The 22,211-nt window shown below is 50.4% G+C and overlaps 1 protein-coding gene across 1 annotated transcript in view; it reads left to right on the top strand.

Annotated features, from left to right (window-relative positions):
* Positions 1-22,211, top strand: part of Nup210 (nucleoporin 210) — a 97,942-nt gene that overhangs the window by 31,991 nt on the left and 43,740 nt on the right. Inside the window, 11 exon segments of the mRNA NM_053322.3 lie at positions 1,295-1,453; positions 2,011-2,079; positions 3,647-3,753; positions 4,656-4,796; positions 5,979-6,116; positions 7,766-7,921; positions 8,867-9,065; positions 13,389-13,534; positions 14,049-14,270; positions 16,238-16,411; positions 21,818-22,010. Of these exon segments, the coding sequence (NP_445774.1) occupies positions 1,295-1,453; positions 2,011-2,079; positions 3,647-3,753; positions 4,656-4,796; positions 5,979-6,116; positions 7,766-7,921; positions 8,867-9,065; positions 13,389-13,534; positions 14,049-14,270; positions 16,238-16,411; positions 21,818-22,010 (1,704 nt within the window).

The raw sequence follows: 22,211 nt of genomic DNA, 5'->3' as shown, positions 1-22,211 counted from the left end.
AGGTACCTGCAGTGGCCATAGGCATCAGCTCCCCTGGAGCTAGAGTTGTGAGTTGTCCAAATGGGTGCTGAGTACTGAACTCAGGTCCTCTGCATTCTTAATCCCTAAGCCACCACTCCAGCCCCCAATCGTCAATCCCTACCCTCTCTGTCCGGGTGTGTGAGCGTAGGGTATGTCTGCCTGTGTCGGGGTGTGTGAGCATAGGGTATGTCTGCCTGTGTCGGGGTGTGTGAGCATAGGGTATGTCTGCCTGTGTCGGGGTGTGTGAGCGTAGGGTATGCCTGCCTCTGTCGGGGTGTGTGAACGTAGGGTATGCCTGCCTGTGTTGGGGTGTGTGAGCATAAGGGTATGATTGCCACTGGTCTGAGAACAACCTCAATGTTGGTCCCACTGTTCATTTAAAACAAGGCCTCTTACTTACTGCTAAATACATCAGGCCAGCTGACATGCAAGCCTCCGGGGATTCTCCCATCTTGTCATTGGAATGCTGGGATTGCAAACGCATGTTACTGCTACTAGCTTTGTGCCGGTGCTGGGTTTTGAACACCCTTTTGGACACCTTTGAACATCCTCCTCCTGACTCAGCGAGTGCTTTACACACTGAGCCATCCATGACATGTTTTCTAGCATATGAAATTTAGGTTCTTAAGGCCGTGGAAGTCATGGCAGACATGAGCTAGCTTCTCACCTGGCTTGCTCAGCCCTCTCTGAAATGGGGATGTCAGTAGTCCTTGTTCCCATGGTTGTTGAGAGATGAGATGAGGGAAATTGGTCATGAGATACCTAAGCAAGACTAGAGCACCTTCACCGTGGAGTCCAGTCTCACTTCTCCTTTCTGGGAAGTTGAATTCCTATCCAGGAGCTGTCATTCAAACAAAAGTGCTGCGTTCTCTTCTCAGATGGTAAAGATGGTGGGTTTTCGAGAACCGGTGATTTCCTGGGGAATTGTTCTTTGTCATGGTTTCTTGTTGGCAAAGGCATTTTTACACAAAATAGACCCAGGGGGAGCACAGAGAGTGCTCAGGACAAGGGTCATTCTTTGCTGAGCATCAGAAAACCCATGGAAGCCCATCAGGCACAGCCTTTTTGGTAGTACAGTGAGAGCCCCACTGGGTCCAGATGGAGAGAAGAGCTTGCTCACTCTGGGGGATAGTCAGATGCTCACCAGTGCTAGCATTCTTCAAGCAGCTATCTTGACAGCAGGCCCCATGAGTCAGGGCTGGAGATGGCTGTACTGGTATGCAGCATTTCACACCTTCACCTTCCCTGCCTTTCTTGTCTCTTTTTCATACAGAACTCTCAATGCCTTCCGATCAGTACGAGCTGCAGCTCCAGAACAGCATCCCAGATCCCCAGGGAGACCCTGCCCGTCCTGTGGCCGTCCTGACCCAGGACACATCAAGAGTCACTGCCATGCAGATGGGACAGAGCAACCTGGTCCTGGGCCACAGGAATATCCTCCGCTCAGGCACTGTGTCGTGCCGACTGCTTTGAAGCCAAGTTGTTTTTCTCCCTTAAAAGCCAGCCAGGACTAAAAATAGCCCTGTTTCCCCATCTGTCTGAAAATCAGAAAGAGCCTAAATAGCAACCCGCTGAGTGGAATTGCTCACCTCTGGATGACTCACAGAGACTCCCGGAGACGGGAGTCTGCGGCAGAGGCATACGTCACTCCAGGCCTCTGGAAGCTTCTCAGGAACCACAGTCCCCTGAGAGGGGGCCTGGCAGAAGCTGTGCGAATACTGGCACAGAGGTTGTTATAACCCAAGATTGATTGTATGCCCTGTGGTCCCGGGTGTTCCTTGCAGAGACTCTGCTTTGTAGGGTAGACGGACAGTACAGGGAGGGTCTTGACTCACCAACGTCTTTGCTGTAATTGGCGGAAGCTACGGGTTCTTCACCCGCCTCTTAGTGCATGGTATCTGCATGATGCTCAAACCATGTGCGTCAGGCAGAAACCCTAGCTGCTTTGCCTTTCGTACCTTATGTTTTATACCTTAATTAAGAATTCAGGCATCCGTATGCAAGGAGCTTCTAGGCTGCCCAACAGCACCATCTATGTGGTTGAAGCCGGGTACCTAGGTAAGTGTGACCCCTGAGGTTTCCTAGACATTGATTGCTTGTGACTCCATCAGTTTGAAAGATCAAAACATAAAAGCAGGAGCTGAGCACTGTACGTCTTAGCTAATATGAGAAGGGCTCTGGGTTCAGTCCCTTGGACCAGTCAGTAAAAGCAAACCCACAAATCTGCAGAGGTACAGTAGCTCCCACAGTGGCCACACCCTCTGCCCTGCTCACGGCCATCAGTCCTCAGCGCTGGCATCATGCAGACCTGAGTGCTCCTCTGGACCTGTCCAGGTTGGGGACCCTGTGCTTAGCTGAGTTACAGAGCACCTTTTGGTTGACATGACAGATGGCAGTACCTTGGCAGGGAAGAAAGCAGCATCAGGGGGAACCACCAGTAGCACTAAAGACCCTGAAGCCCAGGAGGATCTAGGAGCTTCAATGACTGCCAGTACTGAGATGTTTGGGACATGTGTGTCATGGGAGTCACCATGGTAGCATTTCCTGGAGTCTGAGGCAACTCACCTTGGAGCTCACTGCCAATGTTCAGTCTGGAGAGCAGTAGTCAGATGAGCAGCAAGACCCTTAAGATCCTCTTGTCAGGGAGCTTGTGAGCCTCTGGTGGTGAGGCGCTCAGTTGACAAGCACCAACCCCAGTGTGTCCCAAGGACCCTCTGTGTCTCTGCAGTGTCCTTTGCCTGATCGTCCTGTTGTGAGACTTAGCTTCACAGTAGAGGTTGGTTCAAACAGGTAGCAACAGTATGGGAAGAGCAAACACCAGGGCAGAGGAAAGACTTCTGGAGGGTTCATGTGAGGCAGGTGCTGTGTGCGACTGATCTTTCTGTGGTGGGGAAGGCATCCTGGCAGAGCAAACATCTTAGCTGGAGTTATGGAGGTGAGAAAGCAAACAGCATCATGGGAATAGAAGGAGCTACTGTTTCATTGTGTGTGGGAATAGGGTTAGTGGGGTGCCCTCAGAGCACAGACCCAGACAATCTTGTCCAGAGCTCTCAGGTGCTTTAGTCTGGGATCCAAAACCTGTTCTAGCTTCAGACTAGACCTATCATCCCTGAGAGTTTAGACTTCCTGTGGCTACAGGTGAGACCCAGTGTCACCACAGGTTACATGTGCTTCAGCCTCAGAGTCTACACTGGTCTTGGGTGGACTTGTATGGCCTTGGGAATACGGCCAATGAATAGACCAGCTGGGGAGTCAGAGTCTTTAAATGAGCTTTGGCCTCAGCCTAGACCCACTGGAGCCTCAGACCTCCTGGGAAGTCGGAATCCTGTCACAGCCTCAGAGCTTAAACCTACTGAGGGTCAGATTCTGATGAGCCCATGAGCGTTTAGAGTCCATTAGCATTTAGGTTATGTTCAGTGTTGGTCTCAGGAATCAGAAACATCAGCTGTGGTTCTCTAGGTTGGGAATAATGGTAGTCATCAGGTTCTATAAGTCATATATTCCCCACAGCTAGGCTTGTCCAGGAGGGGCCTGGTGAACATTCTGGCCTTTTACATGGGTGGGTGTGTAGTGCTTAGCTTCAGCTTCTTTCTCAGCCTGCTGCCCTTGTGACTTCCTGTTCTAGGCTTCACAGTTCACCCTGGTGACAGGTGGGTGCTTGAGACTGGACATCTGTATGCAGTTACCATCGAAGTATTTGATAGATCCAGCAACAAGGTCTACCCGTCTGACGTGAGTGCCCTTTGGGATTCTGATGGGGAGGCTATGGGGGATTAAGAAAAGCCAAAGCCACAGGGTTCCCACGTAGGCAGACCAGAGCATCTTGTGATACTCCTAGAGCTGTGGAGGTAATGCCATGGGATCCCTGGAGCTCTTCAAGAGGAGACACCCTTAGGCTATGAGTTGACATTACCCCGTACGCAGGGTTGGGGGTAGATACCTCAGGCAGCAGGGCCTGGGGATAGTGTTGGTTGGGGCGGGGCAGGGAAGCTAAGAGTCCCTGAGGCTAAGAGTCCATTTTGCTTTGGAGAGTCAAGAGTCTGGGTGTGTTTGCTACCTTCCAGAAGCTCTCTAGTGATCAAGGCTACTGAGTTTAGCTTTTTGGCTCTGGAAAGGCATGGCAGATGAGTTGGGGAGTGGTGGCCATTCTTCTGTCCTTTAGGAGAATGTTCTAGCACCCTCACATAGATCACACAGTCACTTGCTGTGGTGTTAGAGATTTTAAAAGGAGGCCAGGCTCCTTTTTCTTTTGTAGAGGTCTTTTTGTCCCCTATTGAACATTGACTAAGCCAGTTATTGTTTGAAGCCAGATTTCAGGGACTCAGTTCTCTTTTTATACTCTCTGGTTCCTTCTTGTAACTGTAGGACCTGGGAGAGTGACAGTAGTCTGTCAGCTGCCCTGAGTGTCACACACTCAGCTAGAACTGTGGTGCTGGGTCTTTGGGCCTGCTGGTGCTCCATGGGGTGGAGTCAGAACACTGGGACCTCATTCCTTCTGCCTGCTTTGTTTAAGAGGCTTTTGGGCCACAAAGGCTGTCAGTCTGGCCTCACTGCCACCTTGGAACTCTCCCAGTCTCTTGATATCATACTCATCTTTTAGAAGGTCCCCTTATCCACCCTGCTTGCCTTTCCAGAACATCCGAATTGAAGCTGTGTTTCCTGCTGAGTTTTTTGAGGTTCTGTCATCTTCCCAGAATGGGTCTTATCATCATGTCAGGGCTATCCAGAGTGGCCAGACGACCATCAGTGCAAGCCTCACCTCTGTGGTGGACCAGGTGAGCTGATCTCAATCAACCCTTTTCTATGTCCTAGCTGGGCCCCCATGATCCAACTCTGAGGGTGGAAATGTCAATTGGCAGGTATTTTGGCCCAGGACCCACCTGGGGCCACTGCTCTAATACCCGAGGAGACTGTCTTAGTTAGGGTTTATTGCTATGAAGAGACACCATGACCACGGCAACTCTTAAAAAGGAAAGTATTTACTGCGCTGGCTTACATTTCAGAGGTTTAGTCCATTATCATCATGGTGGGAAGCATCCAGGTAGACACCGTGCTAGAGAAGGGGCCAAGAGTTCTACATCCAGATCCTACATCCAGGCAGCAGGAAGAGAGAATGACAGTGGGCTTGGCTTCAGTATTTGAAACACTTCCTCTAACAAAGCCACACCCACTCCAACAAGGCCACACCTCCTAATAGTGTCACTCCCCATGAACCTATGGGGGCCATTTTTATTCAAACCACCATAGAAACTTTCCCACTTGGGGCTTGAGCTCCAAGTGCCCTCGGCTGTTCAGAGCTTGTGGGTGTGAGGAAATCTTCCTGTTGCCACAGACTTTTTCCACTTCCCTGCACCTATTTCTATATAAATGGTCTGCACCTTTCAAGATCGAATACAGACTTTGTGTGGGGGATAGCGTGGCAGCAGACCCTCTGACACTCTATCTGTTGTGTCTGCTCGAGTCCTCCAGCCTTTGGTTTTGTCATGTGCTGAAAGTCCTCATCAGCCCTAGTCGGGAGCAGTATTTTACATTGTCAAGGGTGTCCCCCTCCTGCCTCATACAAGCCCTCTAAATGTGTGAGAGGCAACATGTGGAGAAACAGATGGGACCTATGCTGCAGACAGTGGTTCCTCTGTCCAGACAGCAGGTGTCGCCATCAACCTGTACTGCTGCTCTGGGTTTTGGATAAGATACTTCAGGCCTCAGTTTCTTTATCTATGAAGTGGGAACAGTGACATCCATCTTGTGAGGGATAACCAAGGAATTAAATAAGTAGAATTTACATGAGTGGCCATTAAAGATAGAGAGTAAGCCTCCCGACCAAACCTGCTGCCTTTTCCATATTAGGAGCACCAAGCTCTTTCATGGCCTGGTCCTTAGAGAGGGGCAGTGTCGGGTGACGGGATACCTAGTGATATATGGTTGCCATGGTGACAGCAGCAATCTCATCCTTGTAGGATGGTGGAGTCCATGTGCTTCAGGTACCTGTGTGGAACCAGCAAGAAGTAGACATTCATATACCCATCACACTCTATCCCAGCATCCTGACGTTTCCATGGCAACCAAAGACAGGAGCCTATCAATATACTATAAAGGTAGGTGAGCTGCTGCCTCTGTGTGTTTTCTTTGGGAGATTTCCATGGGATGCTGGCTGGGGTTTTTTGTTTGTTTGTTTTTAAAATTCTTTTGTATATATTTATTGAGACAGGATCAAAACTATGTAGTTCTAACTATGTTGGTTTAGAACAAACTCTCCTGCTAAGGAAACCTTCGGTGTGTTTTCTGGATTGATGACTGAGCCCCTGGGCAGTGGTCCTGGGGTGCATAGGAAAACCATTGAGTGGGGCACAGTGACGCACTTCAATCACAGTGCTCAGGAGGCAGAGGCAGGCATAGCTCTGAGAGTTCAAGGCCAGTCTGGACTGTATAGGAAGTTCCAAGACAGCCAGGCCTACAAACAAACAAACAGAAAGGAAGGAAAGGAAAAAGAAAAAGAAAAGAGCAAGGTGAGCACTTGAGTCAGCAGCACCATCATGGCCTCTGCGTCAGCTCCCGCTTGCTGGTTCCTGCCCTGGCTCCTCTTAGTGATGGACGGGACCTGAAAGTGTAACCTGAAATAGATCCTTTCTTCCCCACCTTGCTTTTGGTCCAGATGTTTATCACATCCACAGAAAGTAAACCAAGTCAGCTAAAACACAGAAATAGAATACAGGTCTGAGTTCTGCTCAGCAGTAACTCTTCTAAAAGATTATTTTTAAAAGTAATACAAATACAATTATAGGAAAACCTGAATTCAAGAGGAAGTACCACCCTCCCTACAGTATGCTTATCATTAGTGCCCAGTGATACTTCAGTCCCACATGGTGCTGTCGTCAGGGACTGTGCTCAGCTAGGCTCAAGCTCCCAGTAGTCACTCCTGTGGTCTGCCTGAAGAAACGATGACAGGTATCCTGTGTGAACTGGGCACTTGCACACTAAAATGTGTCACCTTAAAGTATGTTTCTAGATCAGGTTGACCAAAGATGTTTAGGAGCAGGCAGAGCTGTGTGCTAGATGTGCTTGTGTGAGCCCCAGAGCAGAATTCTGCAGGAGGCTCCATGACCAGGGTAGTTTCTGCCCAGGTCTGAGCTCTGGTCATAGCTGTGTGTTTGTCTTTCAGTCCCCAGGTCCCCAGAGTAGGAGATCTAGAATGGAGACGGGTGGAGAAAGTGAGGGAATGTCGGCTTGGGAGACATCTTTCCACAGGCAGGACTTGTCTGTGTGTGTAGGTGTGACTTCTGAATGTATGAGATGTGCGTGAATGCTATGCTAATGTATATATTTGAGAGTGAGCCCAAGAGTGTGTGTGGTGGGTTTACGGTGTTGACGTAGGTTAGTGTGAATGTAGGTGTCAGATGTGACTGAGTGTACGGAGACATGCGAATGGCGAGTGTGAACAGGTATATGAATGTGTGGAGTGGGAATCTGTGAGCAGGCCAGTGCATGCATGCGAGCGTGTGTGTGTGTGTGTGTGTGTGTGTGTGTGTCTGTGTCTGTGTCAGTGTCTGTGTCTGTGTGTGTCTCTTTGTGGGTGTGAGTGTGTGGGTGTGTGTGATGGGCAGCTAATACCTGGGTGTGAATAGATCAGCATGTTTGTGTAATAATGAGCGAATGAGAGAAAGAGCACACACTCGCCCCAACCCTGTACATCCCCAGGCAGGGAGGGGCAGAGGGCTGACCGGTCCCATGATCATTTTCTTCCTAGGCCCATGGGGGCAGTGGGAACTTCACCTGGTCTTCCTCGAGCTACATGGTTGCCACGGTTACTGTCAAGGGTGTCATGACCACAGGCGGTGACACTGGCCTCAGTGTGATCCGGGCACATGATGTTCAGAACCCTCTCCATTTTGGTGAGATGAAGGTAAGAGGGTAGCGGGACATCCTGTGGAGAGGCTCAGGACAGAGGTCCCAGCTCCCCCTCTCACCTCGCCCTCAGGCAGTGATCAGAGGTCTTATTCCTCTGCCCAGTGGTTGTGCTGTGTTGGGGATGGATGGGTCCATCCCAGCTCTGATCTCAAGGAGTCAACCCCCATAACAAGGATGGATAGAATACAGCACACAAACAGTGGCTGGCATAGCCAGAAGAGTCCACACAACAGCCAGAGCACATGAGTAATCACAGACAACAGCAGGACGTTTTCCACAGAGAAGTCAGAGGAGGGCTTCCTGGCTCCTCTTCCCCTGCTCTGTTACAGTGCAGGTCCAGGTGACCTGTTACTGGCATTTGATCCTGACTGACTGAGAGCCCCAGTTGCTGTCAGGCGGGGTGGTTGCTCACTACATCCGTGCTCCCCTTCTTATCTCGAGTCTCATGGTGTGTCCAGGGCAGCCTCCTCTTACATTAAAGGGGCGCGGGTTTTCAGTGGGATCCACACACGTATGTTCAACATAGGTTCGTCCTCAGTTACAGGCGAATCTACCGGGCCTGACAGAGGAAGTGCAGCTACCCAATATTGGGATCGGTTCTGAGTCCTTTGTCTCAATCCCTTCCTCCTCTGTAACTGACACCAGAGACAGTCCTCAGGAGGCAGCCGGTACCACAGTTAAAACTGACTGCATGGCTACATGGAGTATGATGGGTAGTTCCTGGTAGCTGTGCTTCACTGCCAGTCAGGGGAGGGAGGCTGGGATAGCCTTTCTGACTGGGAGGAGAGGACTGGGAGAGAATCCCTGCTGCAACACCCCCACCACCCACCCAGGCACTGGCCCAGCGCTTCTCCTTGTCCCACCCACTACAGTACTTAGCAGCCCAGAGAGCTTTCCTTCTGTGGAGCCTGATGGGCCTGAGCCTCCTCTCTTTCTCTAGGTGTATGTGATTGAGCCCAGCAGCATGGAGTTTGCCCCGTGCCAGGTGGAGGCTCGAGTGGGTCACACCCTGGAGCTGCCCCTGACAATCAGTGGCCTCATGCCCGGTGGGAGCAGCGAGGTGGTCACCCTGAGCGACTGCTCCCATTTTGACCTGGTGGTGGAGGTGGAGAACCAGGGTGTGTTCCAGCCATTGCCAGGTAAACCAGTAGCAGAATTGGGGCCCAGGTGGTGTGGGTTATCTGTGGGCACCAGAGGGGCCACAACATGAAGAATGGCCTTTTTTAGTTCATGAAATGCAACAGTTGCTCGCACTATAATATATACATGGGGTTTTGATTAGTTGAGTCATAATGCCTGTGGCAGGCCCAGGCCACCCTGAGTACATTTTTCTCAGCCTCCTGTCTTGGGGTAGTATTATTGCTAGTGACCGTGGCAGTGTCAGCTTGCATGTGTGGAGCAGGCAGTTTGCCTGGTTTAGACTGAGCCTATAACAGGAGGAGCTGCTGGTGGACCGTGTGCCCAGTGAAGACACAGGGGCAGCTTAGTTGTTTATGGCTCCATGTGGTCTGTGCAGGGATGGGGCACAGACCTGCAGCTCTAGTTTCTATGAACTCGAAGAAGTGGCTCCAGGGAGGGTGGGGATTTGCAGCTTACAAAATATGTGAAGGAGCAGGCTGTGGACAAGAACGAGGACAGCATTCAGTGAGTGAATGTGCCCATGCTGTGACCCATGGTTGGTAGTTCTGGCAGGGATTGTCTCATGGTTAGCCTAGAATGTCAGGACCTGTTCCATCATTGAGGGCTCAAGCCTAGAGGCTGGGAGCCACTGGAGCTGTTGGAGCAGAGAGGGATGGAGTCTCTAGCAGCACAGATGCTTGTCAGGTGACTGTGTGTACCCTGTGGTTGTGAAGACATCCAGAGCTACACAGAGGAAGAGGACATCTCTAGGAAGTGCCCCACTAAAACCACTAGCTGGTGGCCTTAGAAAATCTAATGTTCCGCATGTTAGCTATTGTGGGTGGAAGAAGTGGCATTTTGAGGGAGAGGGACCACTAGCAGCCAGAGATGGACTGTTTCATGTACTAATCCCATGTCCATCTTACAGAGCGACTGTAGGGTGCTATTCAGCCTTTGGGGGAAACCCAGGGCTTGTGATTCAACATCCCCAAGACTGATAGGCCGCTTCACTTAGTGGCATGATGTTCAATCTCTCTGAGCCTTCTTTTCTCCATGGGTCATGGGAAATGGGTACAAGAGCCCTACCTCCTGAGAGGACTACACGTGGACATCCCTCTGAACATCTGGAGGATTTTTCAAGGAATCTAGGTTCTGAAGACAGCAGCCAAAACAAATCCTGTGTGGTCAAAATTTCCCTTAGAAAATGCTGGAATCTCTCTCAGTGAACAGTGTTGGATGGGAATCTCTGGGACTTGGCAGGCTGGGGCAGTGAATGTCTAATATGTGTGAGGGCCATCCTGGGGCACACATGGCCCATGGAGCAGATAAATTGGTAGAGTCAGCTTCTCCAGGCCAGGGTACGTAGCAGGACTCTGAGGAAGGGACTGTATCAGGTTCCATTGGGCAAAAATAACTATGGACTGGAGCAAGTGTTTGCAGACCATTTCTTAGTAAAGGTTAAGGTCTGGAATACATGGAGAACTTCTGTGTATCAACAATAAAACAGAAATTATTCAATAATGCACAAAGGACCTGAACAGATATCTCTGTGAATGCTGCATGCAGTAGGCACTGACGTAGGAAACAATGCCCACTCTCATCAGTTGCCACAGAAATTCAGAGCAAAACTACCAGGAGAGGGCTAGAGAGATGGCTCAGTGGTTAAGAACACGGGCTGCTCTTCCAGAGGACCCGCATCAGGCACCTCACCACTGCCTGCAACTCCAGTTTTAGGGATCCGACACCCTCTTCTGGCCTCCACGGGCATCACGTGCATGCACTCACATTACACACACATAGTTAAAAATAAATCTCAAAGAAGAAACACACTGAAAAGTACACCCACTGGGGCAGCTTCTATCACAGCACCAGAAAGCATTAGGATGTAAGGAAACAAGCTTGCATGCACCACTGGAGGATGTTAATTCCAGCCACTGTGATGGGTTCTCAAAACTTAAAGCCGTGTAACTCAGGAAGTCCCATTCCTAGAATAGACCTAAGGTTATTGAAAGTACAAATGTGAAGACATCTTTGCCAGCCTACAGCAGCTTTATCCACATGGGCAGTTAGCTCAGCAGAGGAGTGGGCACAGGCATGCTCAGCTCTAAGGAGGAAGTTCTGTTGTGGTGCCTCACTGAGCAGTCTTGAGGACATTGCGCCAGGAGAACTAAGCCAGTCACATGAGAATAAGTGCTAACCTGGTTCCACATAGGTTGTAGGTGAGCTGCTGATAGTAGGCAAGCTCATACAGACAGGGAAAATGACTGCCGTTTACACCGGACATTTCAGTTTTGCAAGTCAAAGGGCCTGAGTGGCAGCTGGTGGTAGGATCTGAACAACCCTGTGGCCTGTCACTGTACGTAAGAGAGTTGAGGTGGGATTATCACCACTACCACCACCACCACCACCACCACCACCACCACCACCACCACCACCACCATCATCACCATCACCACCACCACCACCACCACCACCACCACCACCACCACCACCATCATCACCACCACCACCATCATCATCACCATCACCACCACCACCACCACCACCATCACCACCATCACCATCATCACCATCATCACCATCATCACCATGACCATCACCACCACCACCACCATCATCACCACCATCATCACCACCACCACCACCACCATCATCATCACCATCACCACCACCATCACCACCACCACTACCACCACCATCATCATCACCATCACCACCACCACCACCACCACCACCACCACCACCACCACCACCACCACCACCACCACCATCATCACCATCATCAACCAGGTCCCACTATTAACCTCTGACTATCCTGGAAGTCACTGTGGAGCCAGTTGGCCTTGAACTTAAGACATATGCCTCTGCCTCTGCCTCTGCCTCTGCCTCTGCCTCTGGAGTGCAGGGATTAAAGGCCTGCACCACCACGACTGCACCCTCCCCACTTTTGAGATGAGAAGTTTCTCTGTTGTTCGCTTCACCATAATTCAGATTTGTTCTAGTTAGGTTTTCTGTTGCTGTGTTAAAACACCATGACCAAAAGCAGCTTTGGGGAAGGATTTATTTAGCTTATAGTTTCCAGTCCATCACTGAGGGAAGCCAGGGGAGGAACCTGGAGGCAGGAACTGAAGAAGAGACCGCGCTGCTCACTGGCTTGCTCAGCCTGCTTTCTTATACAGTCCTGGACCACTCGCTCAGAGGTGGTACCGCTCACAGTGGGCTGGCCCTCTTACATCAATAATTAGCCAAGGAAATACCCCACAGACTTGCTCAGCTTGCCTACAGCAGACCTGATGGAGCAGTTCCTTAACTGAGTTTCCTTCCTAGAGCAACTCATTTGGATCAAGCTGACAAACACAAACCAGCACGACATTAGTACATTTCTTGCTAACATAATTAAAATTGGGTGGAAAGGATAGCACAGATGAAAAGCAGCTGGTAGCAGGGTGGACTGGGAGAGATTCACTGCACACATGCCTGACACATGCATACCTGCATACATGCCTGCCTGCACACATGCCTCACACATGCGTACCTGCATACATGCCTACCTACACACATGCATGCCTGCCACTGGTCCCCTTCCTCTGGTCACAGCCGACAGAAATGCTGGAGTTCATTGGTGTTGTGTAGCACAGCCCAGACTGGAACCTGTAATGTTCATGGTGGCTTGAAGAAGTCATGCTGTGCGTTCACCCCCACAACAGAACAGTAAACAGAAATGTGGATAAAGGCTTCCTGACCATGAAGACTCTGGACTTTGGGGAGACAGGCAGACCAGCACAGCCCACGATCCCAACCCCTCTTTATTTAAGACTGTTCTGATGGAAATGGGGAGGAGTTAGACCAAAGGGGAGGCCTCTAGGGGAGTCTGGACTGCTGGTAAGCTCTCTCTCTTTTTTTTTTTTTTTTTTTTTTTTTGGTTCTTTTTTTCGGAGCTGGGGACCGAACCCAGGGCCTTGCGCTTCCTAGGTAAGCGCTCTACCACTGAGCTAAATCCCCAGCCCTGGTAAGCTCTCTCTTAAGCTGGATCCTGGACACAGTACATTGAGTACATGGGGGAGATAGGAAGCCATTGCCAGTTGTATGTGTACCAGATCTGTGTATTATACAGGAATTATACATTGCTTTTGTTTAATTGTGTTTTGTGGTGCTGGGAATGGAACTCAGAGCCATTTGTGTTAGGCAACCATTTTTACCATTGAGCTGCAACTCTAGCCTTTGGAAAATTTAAATGATAATAACAAGTTGTATATGAAGACTGGAGTGAAAAGGGCCCTTGGCCTGCTGTGCCTTCCCCTTGAAGAACAAGTTCATGTTAACATGTGATTTTCTTTGTGCAGGGAGGCTGCCACCAGGGCCTGAGCACTGCAGTGGAGTCAAAGTGAGAGCTGATGCCCAGGGGTCCACTACCCTCCTTGTCAGCTACACACATGGCCATGTGCACTTGGGTGCAAAGATCACTCTTGCTGCCTACCTGCCCCTCAAGGTGAGTCGTGCCTGCCCTTTCTTCATTTGCCTTGTCTGTCCCCTACCTTCTCTTTAGTGTTCCTGGAGGTTAGATGATGGCCTCTCTCCATAGATCCTGTCCCTTTTTTTTTTCTCCAAATTGACAACAAGCTAGGGTCATGTGGGAAGAAGGAGCCCCAGTTGAGAAAATGTCCCCATCAAATTTATTTGTATACAAGTCAAGGTGGTGTTTTGAGTAATGGCTTTAAACCCATAGAAACGCACCTGCCCCTGCCCTTGCCTCTTGAATGCTGGAATTAAACTGTGTACCACCGTACCCTGCACTCTAGTGAACTCCCTGGTCCAGTGTGGACCTAATTCTTCCCAAAGCCCCTAACTCATGGACATCAAGCACAGGAGACTGAATTTCAAAGAGGACACATCGCTTGCCTGGCAGCCCACCCAAGTGGGGTGGGGACCTGACTTGTGGGTGCCCAGCATTGCCTGGCCACCTCCTCCCAGAGCAATGTTAAGCCTTCCCCTTCTTTCTTCAGGCTGTGGATCCCTCTTCTGTTGCTGTGGTAACCCTGGGATCCTCAAAGGAGATGCTGTTTGAAGGAGGCCCCAGGCCATGGGTCCTGGAACCTTCCAAATTCTTTCGGAATGTCACTTCTGAAGACACAGGCAGCATCAGTCTCTCTCTCTTGGGTCCTCCAGCCTCTCGGAATTACCAGCAGCACCGGGTCCTTGTGACCTGCCAGGCCCTGGGTGAGCAGGTGAGTGGACAGCCACCCTCAGTCCCACCTTGCTTATTGGGAGAGATAGAAAAATCTACTCTGTCCTCAGAGAGCTATGAGAATGTTGTTCCTTATATCCAAGGACAAAGGAGTCCAAGGCTCAGAGAAGTGGCCTGCTGGCTATTGGAGTCCCCAGTACATATCGGTTTTCTTAAAATCAGCCTGTCAGAGTGGCCTCCTCTTTCCCAGGGCTATAGTATCCCCCATCTCTTTCTACAAAGTAGGGGTAGAGGTTTGAGATCAGGAGTCACAAAGCCCCATGTTTCAGGGCTGGGCAGCTGTCAAAACAATCATGACCCTGGACCTGCTTGTTCTTTCAGGGTTCGGGGGGATGTGCCAATACCTGTATGTGTAAACTTTTTGGTTGTTTTGAGATAGGGTTTCCCTATGTAGCTGAGGGTGGCTTGAATGGAAATCACTTTATCATTTTGTAGCACAGGCTGACCTTGAACTCACTTCGCCTCAGCCTACCAAGTAAGTGCTGAGATCACAGGCATAAGTGAATGTGCCCAGCATCAATGTTTGTAGAGTTTGGTTTTGTTTTTGGTTTTAGTGCTGAAACACTAAAAAACACTGGAAGGTTAAAAGGACTGAACCAAGTGTGTCATATCCTGAGTTCCCTGTGACTGGATATAGTGCCCCTTTCCTCAGGCCAAGTCTGTGGGCCTTCTGGCTTCTGGTGGATCTGTTTCTGAGAGTCCCCAAACAGGAATAGAAAGCAGGCAGAACCATGAACTGAAAAGTGAGAGTGAAAAGTGAACTGAAAAGAACGTGAAGTCAGTTGAAGGTGCACGCGTACACCCTGACAGAGCCCTCTAACATCAGCAATCCAGAGCAGGCTGCTGTGACCGAGAGAGTGCATGGAGAAAGGCCCCACTAGAGGTGCTAGTAGAAGTAGAGGACAATGTTAAGAAAAAGAAAAGCTGAGGCTGGAGAAATGGCTCAGCGTTTAGGAGCACTGGCTGCAACCCTAGAGGACCCAGGTTCAGTTCCCAGCACCCATGTAGCAGCTCACAACTGTTGCAACTCCAGTTTCAGGAGATCCAGGCATGACACGAGATATTCGATTGCACGCACATATACATGCAGGCAAAGTACCCATACACACATAAAATAAAACAAATAAATCTTTTTTAAAAAGGAACAAGAAATAATGCATACTACCAAATAAATAAATGGGACTAAGAGTAGCAGTGAGTTATCTTGGCTTGTCTGAGTCATTGAGTTCCTGCCTTGGCCTGTAGAAGTTAGACTCTAGGGTAGGTCTCATCTAAGGCCTTCCTGCCTTGTGGTATCATGGGCAGCCAGAGCCAGCTGAAAGTCAGGAGGTGCCTCCCTCCTCCCACTTCAAAGCAGACTGTTCTGTCCTCACCGTTGTTTGTCACTGAGGAGGCTGGGGATGCTCGCTCCCTCATGTGCAGCTGTTAGCTGTATTGCATATAAAACCAGAGGCTCCACTTGACTTCAGAGGCCCCACTCCAGCCACAAGCGGGCCTTTCTGACAGCTCCTCCCCTGACCTGTGCACTATTGTGTATCACATGCAGGTGGCCAGTGTGGCCTTTCTCCTCTAGCTCCAAGGAGAAAGTGGGCATGGAGTCGGCTAGTTCCACCCGTGGCTCTGGCCTCTCCACTGGGCTTTGTCCTGCACAGTCCCTGTTGTGACCCATTCTTTCACAATTAAGATCTCTTAACCTTCAGTGTGCAGATTCCTACATCTGAAGTTAGCACAGATTCCTCTCTCATGTGTCCAGGGCATAGATTCAACTAAGGGATTTTCCCGATGTCCTGGGGAAACCACAAGGCATCTCCTGATCTGCCTCTCCTCTGAGATGTTTGCAGATGGTACCTGGGGTGTAGGCATCATCCCCATCCTGCAGAAGTTAAGTCTCAGTGCAGAGAGGAGGGACTACGCTCAGGTGTCTGACTGCTCCTCCTGTTCCTCTAGGTCATCGCCCTGTCTGTGGGGAACCGGCCCAGCCTCTCTAACCCCTTCCCTGCTGTGGAGCCCACTGTGGTGAAATCCGTCTGCGCCCCACCGTCCAGGCTTACTCTCATGCCTGTCTATGCCCTCCCGCAGCTCGACCTCTCTTGTCCATTGCTGCAGCAGAATAAGCAGGTGGTGAGTATGGCTACCCTTGGGGGCGAGGAGACATTACATTGCCTGCTGGATTGACAAGAGAACCTTAGCTCCCTGCACCCATGGTCTTGAGTGTTCTAAGAGCTGGGACTCCATATGCAGGAACCTGAATCTCAACAGCCAGAGCTGTATGGTGTGTTTCCATTTGCACCTAGCCTGAGGGAATCCAGGGCCTGCAGAGGTGGGAGACTTCCCAAAGTTGTGTAGTTGGTCCCTGCTTACAGAGAGACATACTTAACTTCTGGTTTTCTATGTTATAGGGGTGGGAAGGTAACAGGCACTTGTTAGAAGCCAGTTTGGAGTTTTGGTCTTTTCCCAGGCTAGTAATAGGCAGTTCATCGTCCCTTAAAGTTGTGCCCAGTGGAACCAGTCAGAACCACAGTCAGCGTCAACACCACAGGGGAAAGTGATGCTCCATGGAGATCTGCAATCCATATGTATAGCTCTGGACACTCAGTCCCATGTCAGAGTACCTTCTTTGTGTACTGTCAGCTGTTGTCAGAGTCTGCATGGCAGAGCACATATGGGTGGGGCACAGTGGGCTGTGGTGTGTTAACTCATGATGGGCTCATTGGGGTGTGACCTCATCCTAAGTCCAGGAGCTTCTGTAACGGCCAAGCAAGACACAACCCCTCAGGCCCCACTGCTTCTGATTCCAGATTCACTGTTGCCCTCTGCTGGGCACATGAGGATCTTGTGGAGTCCTAGTGGAGTGTCCTGTGGTTTCAGCTGTTCAAGCAGGGTGTTGTCTTTGTGTGTAGTCAGAGTAGGATTGGGAGCTGTGAGGAGAGGGGACACCAGCATTGTATTGTCACAGGACAGGACATTTCAAAGTGTCAAGAGGGGAAGGAAAGTCCCTGGGGCCTTCCACTAGCTGCAATGGGGGTAACACCTACAGGTTGGCTTCCCCAGAAGCTGGGACCAGTCTAATCCTCAGCTCTGGAGCCCCAGAGCCCAGGGCCCTGAGTGTATCTAGCTCAGGGATGTGGGAGAAAGTAGCCTCAGCCCTGCATGGAGGAAGTCATGGTTTCCTCATCCCTCCAGCACATACTTCTCCAGGACATCCCTCAGGTCCTTCAGCACCAGGTTCTGGAACAACAGTGTTGAGGAGGGTGAGGAGACACTGGGAGATGAGAGGGCCACTGCGGGAGTGCTGTGGAGAATATAGCTGCCAGGGAGGCAGGAGGGCCATCGAGGGCTGGGAGGAAGTGGTGGACAAGGAGATGACAGCCTAGTGCAGCTAAGGGAAAGGCCCAGGGAGGTCAGACAGCAAGAGAAACAACAGCTCTGAAGTCAGCCGTGATCTGTGGTTTCCCTCCTGTGCATGTGGCTGCTAGGCCAGTTCTGTGTGCTTAGAGCCTCCACCTCATAGCCTCTTCTCCCCCATCACCATGACCGTCTTTGAGGTGGGTGGAGTTGAAATGCAGAACCAACTTTACCCATCTCCAAACCCAGCAACTCCTTCTAGGGTCTGTGTTTTCTCAAAGCCATCTCAGAGTAGTTACTGCTCAGCTCTCTGCACCCAGGCCTCCTGCACATCCGAATGAACTTTCTGATGCAGGTGGGGCAGGTGCTGTGAGAGCTGGGTCCCTGGTAGGTGAAGGACCGCTCTGCCTTTGATCCACACCCACCTGTTAGAAGCTTGGTTAGGAGAGCTGTATGGCTGCTGTACCGCTGTAATGCCTGAGGCTTGAGGACCAGCCTTCACCTCTCCTGTTGGAGTCAAGTACAGTTGTTTCTCCTGCGGCTCTGGTGTGGATCCGTGCAGTGATTCTGCCTTCCAGCCCTTACTCCACAGACCCTCACTTACCTCCTTCACTGGTGTCACTTGGGCCAGTAAGGGTGGTTTACAGTAAGAGGTTCAGCTTCTGTGCACTCACCACTAAGCCTACAGGGACCCTTTTCTCCCTCTCATCAGGAAATGGGGAGTGTGGTGGTGGTAGGGTTACAGACTCAGAGCCTGCAGGTGGCTTAGCCCCAGTGTCTGCTGCAGAATGAATGACCGTCTTTTTATTTTCTCTTTTTGGCCTCGGATTGGGGTGCTCAGGAAAAGACTTCTTTATCTTAACTTGGAGGCTTGACGGGATGGAACTGTACTTGCTACCTGCTTCAAACGTTTGTTGACATATTATTGCACATGTATGGCATTCACTGTGATTAATACATATATCTGTGAGCTATCAAATCAGTCTGAGCAGCCCTCCCTCCCCAATGATGCTTTCATTGTATGGGGAAGCTTCAAAGTGTTCCCTTGCCATTCTTTATGTAATCTATTATTCTGATATCTAGTTCCCCCCCCCATGCTGCAGAACCCCAGAGCTTACTGCTGCCTGTGTTCAGCGCTACATCCCATCCTTCTGCCCCTCCCCTCTCTTCTCAGCCTCCAATGACTCCCTCCTGCTCTCCGCTTCTATGAGATCATTTTAGCTACCACACATGCGTGAGTCTACATCACCTGTCATTTTCTCTCTGTCTCTGTCTTTCTTTCTGTCTCTGTCTTTCTGTATCTCTCTCTACCTGGTTTGTCTGCATGTTTTACCGTTTAGTTCACATCTGTTTTGTGTAATGTCCTTGGTAGAGGGAACAGCATTGTGCTAAGTTTGGATTCTCAGGAAACATCTGCCTGCTGGGCTCCCTGCCAGAGGCAAGCAGCAAAAGTCAGTGAAGAAATTTCACTATGATTCCAGCTTGAAAGATCATCGGCCTGTGTTCAAGTCCCACCTGCTGTGGGAGCCAACCATTGATGGTGACAGAGGCCAATGATGGGTGATGTGACTGGATATAGATTCTGGAGAGTAGCCATGATATATTCTGCCTTTTCTGCTTGTGTCTTACAGTTGGGCTCAGTGCAACACCAAGTACCTTCTGTGGCCTGTGGAACCTGGGGTCTCTAGTCCCTAGCTGTTCTTACCTCTGACTCCATGCCTTTTGTGCTTGAATACGTTGTCATTCCCCCTACCTGCTATCAGTGCTTGGGGCTTGAATAGGCTGAGCCCTGGGTCTTAAAGCTTCCCCTTCCTGGTCCCATGCCTTTCTGCTGCCCCTGCTCCAGCCCCTCATTTCTTTATCCAGGTTCTCCTTTGTCTTTGGCTTCAATTAAAGGGGTAGCTGCCCCAGCATACCTGACCCCTCCTCCCAGTCCTCTCACTCCCAGGTTCCCACAGTGACCTATCACTATAGAATTTGCTTGCCTAGTTCAGTCTCTGCCAGTCACCAGAACAGAGCCTGGCTCCTGCCAAAAGTTCAGCCAACAACCGTGGGTAAGAGAGCAGCAAACCAGGAGTACACTGTCCCTGAGTCCCTCTGAGAGACACCCTCGTGTAGACTTAGGGACACTAAGACAGCAAGAGCATGGGGAGTGGGTGTTAACCCGGAGCATCAGCCTTCGCGTTGAGCAGTCTGTGCTGCTGAGCTTGCAGCAGGAAGAAAACCAGATCACACATAGATGTGTCTTCCTGTCTTTAAGCTCGGGTGAGTTACTCAGCGAGGGGTTCCTGGTCTGTCCGCAGCCAGATTGGGTTAGTCCAGAGCTGCCTTGGACTGAAAGGTAACGGCTTGAGTATGGAGCTTGACTCTGAATAGACTACGTGTTGTTGGTGTCAGCAAGAAGTAATGGGCCTTGGACACAGAACTGCCATGTGATCCATCAGTCCTTGTGTTCCCGAGCCATGAGCTGGCCATTCAGGCGTGGCCCCTGCGATTTATGGTCCCATTAGGGGACCTTGAAGAAGATATATCCCCAAGGTGCATCTAGGTGCAGTATCAATTTAGTTTTATAGCTCTCCAAATCTAGAGGCCACCTAGGAGGCATTTGCAGAGTAAATTATCGGCAAGGTGAAACACCAGAATGGAGTCAGCCAGCGGGAATGATTGACTGCAGTCAGACCAGGTCAGGACCAGGTCTCCCAGGCAGGTCAACCAGTGTTCCTTTTACCAATCTTGGGTGCTGCCGTGTATTGGGGGCTCATCAGTCCAGGACTGAGTTGAGCTGGTGCTTAAGGAGAAAACAATGTTGCAGGAAGTCCTTGGAGAATCTGGCCTGTTGTGTTCCACTCTAAGCCTGTGAGAGTGAGCAAGTTCTGGAAAGAGTCTCGGCCACAGCGCTTTGTTTTGTAAAGTGGGAAAGTTCCAGTTAGCCTGCAGGCATGCTTGCACAAACCTGATGCCTTTCCCAGGAAAGCACTGATTTTCTACTGGAAGCTGGGAGGAAGGGTGAGATGTCTGGGGAAAGAGCTCTGCAGTCCTTGTCCACACTCACAGCTCCCCTGCTTGTGCCCTGTCCAGTTAAAACTCTTGGTGTGCCCAGTTGAAGAGCCAAGTTACTGACATGAAGGAGTGCTTTTTAAATTGCAGCATGCTTAGTCTTGTCTGGAACCAGGAGAGCTACAAGCAATCGGAGAGGGATCCTGGAGGGAGGCAGGGAGCTTGGTGCAGCATCTATCAGGATGGCCATGCCACAGTAACAGTCCCCACCCCCACAGCCACACATCTCAACTGTGCAATGTAAACTCAGCTCTTATCTACATGGTCTCGAGGTATCCACCAGTAGGAGCCATTATGCAGAACGTTTGTGCATAGACCTCAGAGGGTCTCAGAGGGTAATTCTATAGGAATACCACAAATCACTTGTCACATCTCACCAGACTTAGTGACAGTTACCCTAAGGTGACAGAGGATAGGTAGTCCTTCCTTCTGGGCTGTGCCTGAATGGATTAGACCAGCTGTAAGCTATGCTAGAGCCTGCCCCATTTTGCTACTTCAGTGTGAATTATAGTGTGAATTTGTCTCTCTAAAACCACAGTACAGGATTCATATTTAAAATAAGGTCCTGAGGCTTGAGAGAGGGGTCAGTGGTTATGAGTACTGTACTTGGGTCCATTCTCAGCACCCACATGATGGTTCATAACCATCCTGCCCTCTTCTGTCCTCTGCAGGCATGAGGCTTATGTATATGTATGTAGGGAAAACAGTCAAACAGACAAATAACAAAAAGTCCCAGCAGATGGTTCTGGTTCCTGCCCTGACCAGAGTGGCCGAAGATGGAAACCTTTGTACTTCCTGAAAAGGAAGAGCTGGAACCAAGGGTCAGTCCAGATTTAGGGAGATACTCCTGCCTCTCCATGGCTGCCTCTCCTTGGCATGCATCCTGTGTCATTTTGTTAGGGAAAAGGGGAGTCCCTAGTGCCTGTGGAGAAAAATGAGCCAGTTTGGACAGGACTTTTGTCACTGAGTTGTGGCATTCCTGAATGTCGGTATGACTCATCTCTGCCCCTTCATCAGGGCTATCTGAGCCTATGAGGGAAACTCCGGGCTCCATGGCATACCTGTGGCAGACAGTAGTGCCAGAGTCCAGGTGTAGCCACAACATCTGTTCATTGTTTCTTTTAGGTTCCAGTATCCAGTCACCGCAATCCCCTGTTAGACCTGGGTGCTTATGACCAACAAGGCCGGCGATTCGATAACTTCAGCTCTCTGAGCATCCAGTGGGAGTCCTTTCGGCCACTGCTGGCCAGCATTGAGGTTGACCAGCCCATGCAGCTGGTATCCCAGGATGATGGGAATGGCCAAAAGAAACTACATGGTAAGCCAGGTCTTTAGCTAAGACCTGGAGCTGGAGGAGATGTGGGAAGCCATAGATACCCAGGAAGGTCCTGCACTGAGTTCATGCCTGGGACATCAGGCGTCTGGGGCTTCCCTTCATTCAGAACTGAACCATGAAATAGAGAGAGCTCATCTCCCCATCCCTCCTCCCTTTCTGAGACATAGTCTCACTGTAGCACTT

This window comes from Rattus norvegicus, chromosome 4 (assembly GCF_021556685.1).
Source record: "Rattus norvegicus strain SHRSP/BbbUtx chromosome 4, alternate assembly SHRSP_T2T, whole genome shotgun sequence".
In the NCBI taxonomy this organism is placed as follows: domain Eukaryota; kingdom Metazoa; phylum Chordata; class Mammalia; order Rodentia; family Muridae; genus Rattus; species Rattus norvegicus.
This window is presented reverse-complemented; position numbering and strand designations above follow the sequence as displayed.